Here is a 13,856-nt window from a genome sequence, read left to right on the forward strand (position 1 = left end):
AAAAAAGTTTCCTTTTATTTCTTTCCTTTTTTGAGTAGGAATTGGCTTGAATATCTTCTCAACTTCACACATTGTTTAGTTTGTTTCTGATTCAATGAAAATAAGCAGAACATTTTAAAGAAATCCACGGTGGTCTGTTAGCAAAATATAGGAGTGTCAAATTAAATCTAAAGTACTTCAAATTGATACTAAATTCTTTTTATTGCTACTAGCTAGAATTCATTAATATATGCATTTGAGCAACTGCTACAACATAATAGTTAGCTATGGATATATATAATTAAGCTATGGATATTCAATTAATTGAATTGAAATTGAAATTTCAATAAATAAAATAAGTTTAACAATTTCAAATTTTGTGTTATTTGTATAGATGGAATCTCGTAGTTGGATGTACAATAGAACTAATCCTGATCGATTTGGGTTGAGGGATGAATTTGTAGCCGGTGTCTATGCTTTTGTTGACTACACAAAGACACTTGAGGATTTTATGATTCATGGCGTGATTAGGTGTACTTGTGCTAAATGTGAATGTATGAATTACAAGAAACCAGATATTATTAGGCTTTAGCTATTTAACAAAGGTTTTAAAAGTGCTTATATAGTTTGGACTAGTCATGGTGAAACGGATAGTAATTTTGGTGGATTTAATAACTTTGTTTTTAGTAAAAGTAGTAGGGGGTGGAACCTAATGTCTAAAATTCTAGAATGCACGACATGGTTCAGGATGCTTATGGCATGCATTGCGGTTTTAAATCTGGTGGCCATGTTGAAGAACATCCCAATGAAGAGTTTCGTGCCACTCAGCCATCTGGCACGCCGATGACCCCAGAGACAGTAGAGCAGCAGTGGATGGAGAGTGTTGGTCATCCGACAAGGAATGGGACAGCTTATGGCATGGCTAATCAAGGCTTTCGTCGCATCCCCTCGGCCCTTTAAGGCATAGGTTTTAGTGATGAGGGGGCTATGGATCCTAAGGAGTACCAAGCGATGAAGCAACAAGTTACTTAACTAACAAGCACACTTAATGCCTCAGAGGCCAGGATGTTGGGTATGCAGGCTCAAATAGTAAACTTACTTAATTTGGGGGCATTTTTGATTCCCCCGTGTCCCAGGGATGCTCGTAGGTCACAACCCAATCCAACCCACCCCCCCACCCCCCGCCCACACCTTCCCAAGGTAGACGACGTAGGTCACGTACTAACGTAGATCATGCTCTGACTGATGAGTCTAGTGGGGAGGATATGGATCATGTCTCTAACTCCCAACGTTGACCTTTTTGATTCGTACACTTTTAGGTATAGTTTTGGATTCTAACTTTTCTATGTTTTGTTGGATATGTATATATTATTTAAGTTTATGATGTTTAAGTGTTTAAATGTAGTTTTAATTCGAATTAGAAGTACTTTGAAGTTGAATTTGATGTATTGTTGCAACTACTTTGAACCAATTTGTTGTAGAACGTAGTTTATGGTTGAAGTGGTTGTTATGTTGCACTGAAGAGGTTGAATTGGTTGTAGAAGGTAGAATTGGATATGAATTGGTTGTTTGGCAGGTGCGCTACTCTAAAAGCAGCCAAATTCTGGGAAAAAAGAACTATATTTTCGACCTCATGAGGTCGAAAATCGGCCCAGATGTTGCTAATTTTTTATCTCATGAGGTCAAAATTACACCGTAAATAAAAATTTCAACTTCATGAGGTCGAAATCTGGCAACATTATTACTAAATTTTGACCTCATGTGATCGAAATGCTGGCCTTTATTTTGAATTGCGACCTAATGAGGTCGAAATCTGGCAACAATATTGCTAAATTTCGACCTCATTAGGTCGAAATTCTGATAATATATTTTTTTATACCTTCATCTAGGTTTCCGACCTCACATTAAATAATATTTAAATAAAAAATATTGTTTTCGACCTCATGAGGTCGAAAACTGTATTTTCTTAATTTGGGTGGAAAACTTATTTCCGACCTGGCGCGATATGGGCTTGAGGTAAAAAAATTGACTTTTTTGACCTCATGAGGTCGAAATTCAGTGTTTTTTAGTAGTGAAACGACTGGTTAATTATATAAACTTTAAAATAATTTTATTATTATAGTGGATTAAGTTCAATTAATTATTAGTTGTGCTATTAGCATCTTTCTGGAAGAAGGGAGTAAATCTTAAATTAAAAGGACTCTTCTTGTAGACTCCCATATTTTCCTAATTTAAGCAAATGTCACCTTTCTAAGTTATTACTTAGACTAGTCTCTATGTGCGTGCATTGCACGAATATTCGTTGTTGATTATTGTAATATTTATGATAAAATAATGAACTGACTTACATGTGGTGTGGTCACTAGATATTTAAATTTAACATAATCAAATATTGTTAGAACCTTATAAGATAAATTCTCTGATTTTCTAATTATTGGATCTTATACTACAAGAAACATTTTTCTATGTTCTCTACTTTAGTAACTTGAAAAAAAGAAAAAATTAATGATTTGCTAGCAGATCATTTTTTGTTTGTTTAGTTATTTTACAAAGATTTTCCGACTTTTTGGTATGGTACTACCCGTTTGCATGATTTAATTAGTAACAAAATGTAAATATTTATATACCATTTGTTTCCTTGTAGTTGCTGCAAATGAATAGTTGTTAAATTGTGCCAGATAAAAGGATAGTTGTAACAAATAAAAATTTATTTAATGACCTGTCTTGATATTAGGGCAAAGTTAAATTATTCTTTTGTTACAGAAAACAATTTTAGTGACTTTCTATGTTACTTGAACAAACTTTTGTCATTATAAAAATTAATTTAGTGATTTCAGTGCAATAAAAGTGAAAGTTGAATGACCATATGAAATCCACCCCAAGATTTAGCCATTCTACTTCCTTCGCCCATGAAGTGGATTAATTATTTTGAAAATATCATGAGCATATCTCTTGTATTTTTCACTTACCTAAGACAAGACTCATTCTAATATTGAGTTTCAAAATATTGTGCAAATTATTTATAGGGAAAAGGTGCAAATATACCCCTCAATTTTGCGAGTTAGAGCAGATATACCTCTCGTTTAAAAAGTGGTGTATATATACCCCTGCCGTTACAAAATGTTACAAATATACCCTTTTTGCTGACGGAATTTTTTGTAAAAATCATTTAGCTTATATTTTAATTAAAAAAATGGCGCTAGACTTTAAAAAAAAAGTCTACCCATTTTTTTTAGTACACATATTTTTCTAAAGGCACATGGTAATTTTTTTTCCTGGTTGATCGGGTCTGGTTCGTTTAGAAAAATGGGTAGACTTATTTTGTTAAAGTCACGGGGATATTTTTTTAAATGAACCAGACCTGATACACTAGTAAAAAAAATTACCGTGTGGCTTTAGAAAAATATGTCTGCTAAAAAATATGCGTAGATTTTTTTATAAGCCACGTGATATTTTTTTTAATTAAAAAATAAGTTAAATGATATTTTTTTAAAAAAAAATCCATCAGGGAAATGGGTATATTTGCACCATTTGTGTAATGGCAGGGGTATATTTGCACCATTTGTGTAATGGCAAGGGTATATGTGAACTATTTTGTAATGGCAGAGGTATATATACACAACTTTTTTAACGAGGGGTATATCTGTTTTAAATAATAAAGTTGAGGGGTATATTTGTACCTTTGCCCTTATTTATAAATTAAACCAATTCTTAACTTGAAGACATCCACGAAATTGTGATTCCTTTGGAACATAATCTACTTAATGAAATAGAACCCAGTAGTGATAGGATTTAATGAAATAGTAGTAGTAGTAGTACGTAATAGGATTATTGATGTGCCGTGAAATTACGGCGCATTCGATGCCAATTGCTTAGTCTTTTGTTAATCCTCAAGTACTTTTGATGTCATTTGTCATGTTTTTGTGTTGATTTGTAGAATAACAAGTGTTGGAAGCAACATGAGGCAAAATGAAGCAAAAACAAGCTAAAGTGAACCAAAACACCACTTACGAGTCGCATGTATCGCATGCGAGTCGCGAGTCTTCAAAAGATTCGAGGACAGAGATACTCGGAACTCGAAGATAGTGGTGCAGCACATGGGAGCACTACATGCTAGTCGCATGTGAGTCGCACTCGATGCGCAAAGCCAGATGCCGCACCACGGTATTTGCCAAGATGCGGCAGACTGCGAGACTTTGGTGCAACCTGCGACTCGCAGGTTGCACATGCGACACCAAGTGCGATTCGCACTAGATGCGTAGGAGTATTTTTGTCTGGAATTTGTTCCCGTTTTGGAAAGTCTATAAATAGATTTCTAGGGTTTTGGACTCATTATTCTATAGATTTTAAAGTTATCTTTTTGTGGAGCTCATTTATTATTGGTTGGTGAAGCTTTTAAGAGATTCCTTTGCTTTTGTCATCTTATCCATTCAATACTTTTGTAAGCTTTATGAATACACTTTACATTATTGCTTTACTTTTAATGAATATTAGTAGCTAAACTCATTAGCTAAGGTTATGGGACCAAATGTGTTAGTTATGTGATTAGGTTTCATATTCATACTTCATTTATATGCTAATGGTGTTTCTATTAACTCTTCAAGCGTTAATATCTTGTGATGGTGTACAACATTACTTGTGCCTTAATACCATTACTTTGCTTGGAAAAGAAAGTAGAGGTTAGGAAAAGAGTTAATAGCAACAATTTGGGTCATTAAATCCATCTAATAGCTTGAGCTAGGAATAAGAAAGCTAGTTGAGACTAAATGGGTGTTCTCATATAAAACAATCTAGGGCTTGGAAAAGCCTAAAATGAAATTTGTTAATTTGGTTGGAAAACTTTTGGCAAGAATCACGTGACCCTTGCTTTAATACACCTAGGCATATGAATGAGTTGAAGTGATACCCAAGCGCATTACTTTCCATTGGGACCACAACCTTAGTTCAATTTCCAAATAGTTAAATCTCATACCCGCAACTTGTAGACATAATGGTCAAAGAACACAATCAAACATTATTATATTGCCCTTCCCTCGGAATATAGATTAAAAGTCAAGCGTTACACTTAACAAGTATATTTCTTCATTGTATTCTCTGTGGGATTCGACTCCAACCTAGTTGGGTTCTATATTTGACAACGATCGCTTACTCCTACTATTAAAGGTGTAATTTGGGCGTATCAAGTATGTTCCAAAAGAATGTTGCTAACGAGTGCTTTTTAGGTTTATAGTTTTAGATTTTTAGGCTTAAGAATTACATGTCCAAAAGAAATAGGATTAGAGATTATTAAGGGAATGAAAGTCGTTCAATATTTTGATTAATCAACATTTGTATTCATGCTTTTAAAATAATATATATATAGATATAGATTTTTTTATGCTTAAGAATTATGTAAATATAGCGCTTCATAAATTATCCTTTGAATAATGTTTGACTCAAGTTTAAATAGTATCTATTCATATATTGTTCAACTTTACAGATAAAATATTTGATTGTCGTCTAAACTTTGTAATAACTTACGAATTTTAGAATGTAATTTAGTGCTTTATCATAAGATTTTTAATTTACTCAAAATAGATCTTTATAATGTGGTTTAAAAGGTCCATACATTGCAAGAAAAATAAAAAAAAAACGAATCATTTACCAAACAATTATACCAAGAAGGGACAACCGGCAAAAAGTTCACTATTTTAATTTTCACTCTTAATGAATTACTGTACAAAATTCACGGGGCATATATTTGGTCGCTTCCAATTAAGTTGTACCCGTATTTTTAAAATTATTTTAACCTTTACCTAGTTTGAGTAAACATCAGACAAAAACATGTTGAAGTGTAGTTCTTCGACTTCTTCCTTCTTCTTCTTATTTTTAGTTGGTGTACAATAGTGTTTTCCGAATCTGTAGCAATTGAAGTATAATGTTTTGAAGAAGTGAGTTTCAAATGTCGAACGTGAAATGTGAGTTTAAAATTAAGAAGGTTGTTGGAATAGCTTGAAAACATTGACAAATCGCCATTGTTGCAAAATGGGTTTGTTAGATTTTTTTTTTTTTTTTTTTTTGACAAATTGATAATTATTGGGTTTGTTCTTATGATATTTGAAATTTACATTTCAAGTTCGAACTCATTCAGAGGTAGATATGAGTGTTGAATCATGTTTTGAATTGTTGAAATTCGAAGAATAGGTTGTTTCCGGGCAAACATATGGTCAGGCAAAAATTATTGAAGTTTGACCTATGTACCTAAAGTTCAAACAAAAACTAACTGAACTTTAAACATATATGTCTTAATTTCAGGCAAAAAATAGCTGAACTCAGACATATGCTAAGTTCATGCAAAATTGCTGAAATTTAGGCAAAAAACGATCAGGCATATGTGACTTAAGTTCCTGCAAAAAAAAAGCTTGAAGTTTGCTTACTTTCAAATGTCTAAATATCAGTGTTTGAAGTTGATTAAAAGCGATTAAACTTGCAAAATTTTAATAACTCCGGATGTAACTTAAATGGGGTCCAAAATTTTAATAAGGCTATCTTTTGGCACTTACTCCCGAATTCTTTGCGGCAATTCGCGAATTGCCCTTCTTTGGGGGGCGGTCTTTAAATTTTGTCCCTCTATTTGAAATCTTTAAATTTTGTCCTTTGGCTAAAACTCATGGGTTCCGGGTTTGAACCCCGGCTCAGTCAAAAATTTTAAAAAAATTCGCAAGGCAGAGTTTGAATTTCGCTATGCCCCCACTAGGCATACACTTGTTAAGGAATTACCAAAGTTATGGGACCGGCATACTTATGCCTTATGGGCGATTTGGCATACTTATGCCTTGTATAATGGTTATTCCTTGGCATAAGTATGCCGGGTCGTAACATAACTTTGGTTATTCCTTCACAAGTTTATCCGGTCCAAGATAGTTATTGGCAAACTTTATGGGCAAACTTTTAGTTAAGCCTTAACTAAAAGTCTTTTCCTAGTTATGCCTTATGAGACAGACTTTTAGTTAAGGCATAACTAAAAGTATGCCCCATAAGGCATAACTTTTCCTTAAGACATAGACTTTGTCTTATAAGACAAATTTTTAGTTATGCCTTAAGGAAAAATTTCGCCTTATGGGCATACTTTTAGTTATGCCTTATGGGGCATACTTTTAGTTGTGCCTTAACTAAAAGTCTGCTTCATAAGGCATAACTAGGAAAAGACTTTTAGTTAAGGCTTAACTAAAAGTTTGTCCATAAGTATGCCGGACCCGGCATAAACTTGTTAAGGAATTACCAAAGTTATGCCGGACCCGACATACTTATGCCAAGTCTGCCCACAAGGCATGAGTATGCCGGGTCCGACATAACTTTGGTAATTCCTTAACAAGTGTATCTTTGGGTCCAAGATACACGCGACCCAAACCTTGCAATTTTTTTTTTTTTTTTTTTTAATTTATGCTTGAGCGGGGTTCGAACCCAGAACCTCATGATTTCTGCGTGAACGCTCAGGGTTGCAATGCGAAGGGCAAAAATTAAAGACTAACAATATAAGAGGCATAATTTAAAGACCACAAATATGAGGGGCAAAATTTAAAGACCACCCAAAAGAAGGGCAATCCGCGCAAAAAAAAGAATTACTGCCAAATATTGGGCCGACCAAAAAATTGTTCACCATTGGGCTTATTACAAGAAAAAAGAGTCCAACCAACCTAAGCAATTTCACAACGGCTAAAATTCCCCTTCTTCCTCATGCGTTTTAAATTGCAACTCTCAAACAAACAAACCTTTCCAATTGTCTGAAAGTTAATTAATTCATGTGAGGATGAAATGGGTGTTGGTGGAAACTTCTGGGATTTGCTGAAACCTTACGCTCGAGCAGAAAACTTTGATTTCTTGAGAAACAAACGTGTTGCTGTTGACTTGTCTTATTGGATCGTTCAACAAGAAACTGCACTTAAGGGAAACATTCGAAATCCACATATCAGACTCACTTTTTTTCGTACCATTAATCTCTTCTCTAAGGTATGCTCTGGTTACACACACCCAACTAAGAATTTTAATTGTTTTTCTTGTTTTCGAGGGAAAACAAATTGTGGGGTTGTGTTCTTTTTTCTTCTTCTTTTTTTTTTTAATAGAAAAGAGCAGACTTGGTTGGTATAAAAGCAGGGAAAAAATCAATTTATTATGAATATTCACATTCTTCTCTAAGGTACACTGTATCCAATGACACCCAACTAAGAATTTGAATTCTTTTTTCTTATTTTTGAGGGAAAAATAATTGGTGGGGTTGTGTTTTTTTTTTTTTTTAATATAAAAGAGCAAACTTGGTTGGTATAAAAGCAGGGAAAAAATCAGTTTATTATGAATATTCACATTCTTCTCTAAGGTACACTGTATCCAATGACACCCAACTAAGAATTTGAATTCTTTTTCTTATTTTTAAGGGATAAACAATTGGTGTGGTTGTTCTTTTTTCTTTGTTTAATAGAAGAGCAAACTTGGCTGGTATCCTTGATATTTTTTTTTTTAATTGAGCTTGCTTAACAAATGTGTGCATGGCATCTTTGATCATCATTGTTAAGACAATGTCAATCAATTATGTCTCAATTCCATAGTAGTGGAAGTCAAATATTTGAATCATTTGTACCCATGTGGCTCTTTTCAACATTGTGTATTGATTTTCTTTAGACAATTTTTACAACAGGGATTGTATGTGTTTTGCAAAATTTAGATAGGTGGAGTTAGTGTAAAGACCTTTGAGCATAAGAAAAAATATTCATTATAAAGACTTCCTTTTTCTGTATTGGTTACTCAATGGGAGCAAATGCTTTGCTGCTCGGTGAACTTTAGTAGTTGATGGATGGAAGTGTTGTCTGATGTTTTTGTAGTTTGGGGCATTTCCTGTTTTTGTCACGGATGGTACTGCATCACCGCTTAAGTCTCAGGCAAGGATTGCACGATTTTTCCGGGCATCAGGAATTGATTTATCGAGTTTGCCAGCGGCTGACGAGGGCATTTCAATTGAAAGGAACAAGGCATTTCAGAAATGCGAAAAAGAATGTGTTGTGAGTTTGTATACCTTCACTATTTTTGTTCTTGACTCTCTTGTCAGCATGCTGCTTTGGAACCCAAATTTTCTCCTTTGCAGTTCAGTATGACACTTGCCTAGGGTTCTTTAATATTTCTTTGATATTATAGCAAGGATTGGGGCTATGATAATTTTTTGGATAATTTACCACCAAGAGATTGAGAAGTAGGATTAGGAAACTACTTTGGTTAAGGAGCTATACCGACTTTATTTTGAAGCTACAAGTAAGACAAGCCATCACATTCTTTTACAGTATTGTAAAATGCCGTAATATCTCATTTTTTTCTATGACCCAACATAGGTGAAATGGTGCAAATTTTAGTGTCTTTCATGTTGCTTTGACTGTTCTCCACGAAATGCAAAAGGTTATCAATTCAATATTTTCAGATGGAAGGAATAATATTACTACATAAAAGCTGAAGGAAACTGAGGGTGGTGTCATAATGGGAGAAATACAAGATTATGTATATATACACCTTGTATTAAAGGAGAAGAACTTAAAGATTGAATTTGGTTTAGCTTGTTCTTGAAAATGCGGCGATGTTTTGTCCTAATCTCCTTACTACAGGCAGCACAGTCTCTTATTGCTGACTTTATCAAACTTCCCTTTACTTTTGAACTCACCAGACACGGAAGTTCTTCTTTAGATGTTTAAGTGAGCTTGACCTTCCTCTCTTGCATGCTGCTAGCATGACATGTTTCAGGTTGTTAGCTAAAGTATAAATTATTATGTTCCATTAGGAGTTGCTTGAACTTCTTGGAGTCCCAGTTTTAAAAGCAGAAGGAGAGGCTGAAGCACTCTGTGCACAGTTGAATAGAGAAGGACTAGTTGATGCCTGTATTACTTCTGACAGTGATGCACTTCTCTTCGGAGCCAATTGTGTTATCAAAAATATGCAACCCAACTCCAATGTAAGTGCTCTTGGACTCTCCTTTCGCACGAGCTGATGGTTAAACTGGATGCTATTACTTGAACTCTTCTTTCGCATGAGGTCATGGTTAAACAAGATACTGTTACTAATGCTCCCAAGTATTTTTATGTGGTAGAGAACATATGAAAGATGTAAACTTTTTGTCAGTGTATATAAATATGTAGTACGAAACAAATGAAAGATGTAAGCTCTTATTTATTTTTCTTCTTTCATAAGGTTAGGTAACATTTCTTTTATTGTGTTTTTGAATCTCTTTTCCTTTCATTGTTGTTTTCTGCTTATGGGATATGGTGGATGCTCATTCTTACAATTAGTTCTCATACATGAGCAAATGCCTGTAACACAAGTTGAAACTAAATGAGTTATTGCTCTTACCAAAATTGTCAATAGAATAGATATATGATGCCTAACAAAATAGGTGTTAATAAATAAATATACTAGAGATAATGTCTTTAAATTTTCTTACCATAGAGTTTGTCTTCTTCGCTCTCTTTTTAATATTTGTTGTACTTTTACAAAAATGAAAGTTTATAACGTCAATTATAAGAAGAATGACGTGATTTAGGCTTTTTTGATTTCTATGTGAATATTTGTAATATTTTTCATATTTAACCATTTATGATAGTGATAAGTAACACTTCATATAACTATACAAGAGGGTAGTATTCTAGTGGTACTCTTTTGTTATTCTTTTAGTTTCTTAATTCATATTTGGTTTAGTACTTCTATAATTCTTACCTTTCTTGCATCACTAAATAGTCTCTATCAGAAGGGGATGTGGTAGCATAACTATACGAGCAATTTGACTGATATCACATGTCGTACATTGAGTCCAAATTCAATATTCCCAGAAGATGCATCTCATTTTTACGTGCAGGAACCATTTGAGTGCTATCACATGTCAGATATTGAGTCTGGTCTTGGGCTGAGGAGGAATCAGTTGATAGCAATTTCGCTTTTGGTGGGAAATGACCACAACTTAACTGGTGTACCTGGGATAGGGCTTGAAACAGCATATCGTTTTGTCAAATCTGTTAGTGATGATGAAATCTTGTATAGGTTTGTATTTCTTTTGGACTGAGTAAGCAGTTGGATTATGGGGCATAGAGAGTCAACGATGATATTTTTCAAATTTAAGTTGTTGCTATAAAAACAATGATTACTGGTTAACTGCCCACCAATGCAGGTTGCGGAAAATAGGTGGAGGTGATCCACAGGTGTTTCAGCGTGATGTCAACTTAGAGAGTAGTTCTGTACCCAGTTCAGATGAGAGCCCTCGGAAGACCAAAGCGCGACATTGTTCGTTCTGTGGCCATCCAGGGAGCAAGAAAGCTCACCTCAAGTTTGCTTGTCAGTATTGCAGTTCCACTGCCAATGAGGGTTGCATACAGAAACCGTTAGGCTTCAAGTGTAATTGCTCCTCATGTGATTTGGTACATATGAAACAACCTGCTTCATTGATCTTTTGTTGAAATGATGTGTTATCTTGTCAAGCTTCTTATTCAGGGAGTTTCTTTTGGTATCATACTTCATTAATGCTGGCTGTGGTATTATATGACAGGATAATAAAGAAAAAGAGCAGAAAAGAAATGAGAATTGGAAGATTAAAGTTTGCAAAATGATAGCCTCGGAGCAGAACTTCCCAAACAATGAGATCACAGAAATGTACTTGAACAAGCAACAGCAATATGGTGAGTGAACTAGCAATTATGATAAAAGAATTCATGGATATAGTCTGCCAATTTGTAGTGCTGTCTGCATGTTTAGAAAAAGCGACTTGAGAAAACCAGTTTGCATGTAAATAAAAGGTCCTTTTTTCTAGTTTGGTTTATTTAAGTTACTCAGTCACGATGACATCTAATTCATGAATTTGTTTATAAATGTGAACCCAGTGCTTTATCCAGAGGACTACTAAAATTCTGTTTTGGTGGTCACTCTTGTGTGCTGTTTACTCATTAGAGCCAAGTAGGATTTCGCACCACCCTCAGTCCTGCTTTTCTACATTTTTGGTCTTCATTTTCAGGTGTACTTGTATGATTTTCCTAGCCTCTTGTTAACAATTAGACCTTGTGCCTAATTCAACCGGGAAGCTAGCTCAGGTATGATGATATTGCCCAAGGCCATACAACAGAAGTACATCCATTCACTTAACTGGTGTGGCTTCTAACACCCTGCATGCCCATTTGGAGTGTGAAGATATAACATGGATGGCCCATCCTTGGTAGCTATAACATTACTTTTAGTTTGAGAGAATGTATTGAATGTTAGGAGAGTTAAGTCTTGTTATATGAATTTCTATGACTCGTGGAGTTTGTATCATCATATTTTGTTAATTTTCCTAATTTAATAACTTTCGCTATTTCATATTACCGGAAATTTATCTCATTTTAGTAGTCTGAACTCCTATATAAGGTGCCCTCTTGCATCTATTGTCTACGATTAACTCAAGACAAGTTCCTTTTTTTTTTTTCAATGTATATATTTCTATACCTTGTTCACTCTCTTGGCAATTTTGCGGCAGATGGTGATTATCATTTATCATGGGGAAGTCCAAAGATGGATATGCTAGTTGATTATCTGGCTTATTATCAGCACTGGGAGCCATCTTATATACGACAAAGAATGCTTCCCATGTTATCCACCATATTTCTAAGAGACGTGGCCTCAAATTCAAAAGATCAATTGTTATGCGGACAATATGAGTTTGATTCCATTCAGCGGGTGAAGACAAGATTCGGACATCAACTTTATGTAATCAATTGGAAGAAACCAACACGTGAAACGAGCAGTGAAATCTGCATACCTTCTGAAGACCATGATACTGAGCAGGAGCTGGGAATAGCTGATGAGTCTACAGATTTGCTCGATGAACCTGAGGCTCTGCAGATTCATATCAAGGACGGGTGCAGCTTTTTGTCAACTGAAGAAGATATGGTGCTTGTACAGAATGCTTTTCCAGAAAAGGTGTCCCAGTTCTTGAGAAACAAGGTAAAGAATGATGCATTTTTTTCTCTACCCTACTTCGCTCCCCCGCCCCATTCCATTCTGCAAGGATGTTTGTTTTGTTTAAATGTTCATTTGTGATACCCCAGGAACTAAAAGCATCAAAATCACGAAGAAAAAGACCAGTGAAGACTGAAAATTCAGAATCGCCTAAAGGTGTTCAACTCAGCATCACCAATTTCTATCGATCATCGAAAGTCCCTTGTCATGAGAAGCCAGGGGAGGGTGAAGCCGGATGTCCAAAGATTAGTAAGGATACTTCTGGAGAGAAGAGAGATAAAGAACCCATCCGAAACTACTCCAAGTCAGCTAGACGCAAGCTTTTGTTCGATTAGCCATGCAGCATTATCCCATACCTTTGCATCCTGTAAATTGACTGTCACAGTGATGTGCATATTAATCTTTTATTTTGGTTTCCCTCCCATTTGGTAAATGCAAGCTCACTTGTAAATGAGGTAAATATAGGTGAGTTTTTCTCTTGGGCAACAATTGTCAGAATGATGTGCATATGAATCTTTTATTTTGGTAAATGAGATACATGTAGATGAGTTCTTTGCAGCAATAGGGGTGAATTAGTGATTTATTTGTTGGAATAACAGCTTGTATCCTCTGTTTAATGCACATTTTTTTACTTAAAGGATAATGATGTTGGATGCTGCCACTTTATGCATATGAGGCCCCAAGTTACTCCTCATCTGATTTTTTGGGGGATATTTGTATTATGGTGTTTTGTACAGCTAGCTTGACTCTATGTGAAGAAAGTAAATTTACGTAGCTTGACTCTATGCGAAGAAAGTAAATTTACTCTTTTCGTTGGCTGACTTAAGAAAAAGGAACAAACATTTGATTTACTCTCTGCTTACAATGCCCCACACTCCCTTCCGCTA

At 34.9% G+C, this 13,856-nt stretch overlaps 1 protein-coding gene across 1 annotated transcript; it reads left to right on the plus strand.

Moving 5' to 3' along the window:
• The first annotated feature begins 7,654 nt into the window (after nucleotides 1–7,654).
• LOC132063995 (flap endonuclease GEN-like 1) lies at nucleotides 7,655–13,531 on the plus strand. Its single transcript, XM_059456829.1, has 8 exons — nucleotides 7,655–7,968; nucleotides 8,835–9,011; nucleotides 9,776–9,946; nucleotides 10,844–11,025; nucleotides 11,153–11,399; nucleotides 11,528–11,657; nucleotides 12,488–12,954; nucleotides 13,059–13,531. The coding sequence occupies exons 1-8, from the start codon at nucleotides 7,774–7,776 to the stop codon at nucleotides 13,302–13,304; spliced, it is 1,815 nt and encodes a 604-aa protein (XP_059312812.1). The 5' UTR covers nucleotides 7,655–7,773; the 3' UTR covers nucleotides 13,305–13,531.
• The last annotated feature ends 325 nt before the right edge of the window (nucleotides 13,532–13,856 follow it).

This window comes from Lycium ferocissimum, chromosome 7 (genome assembly GCF_029784015.1).
Source record: "Lycium ferocissimum isolate CSIRO_LF1 chromosome 7, AGI_CSIRO_Lferr_CH_V1, whole genome shotgun sequence".
In the NCBI taxonomy this organism is placed as follows: Eukaryota; Viridiplantae; Streptophyta; class Magnoliopsida; order Solanales; family Solanaceae; genus Lycium; species Lycium ferocissimum.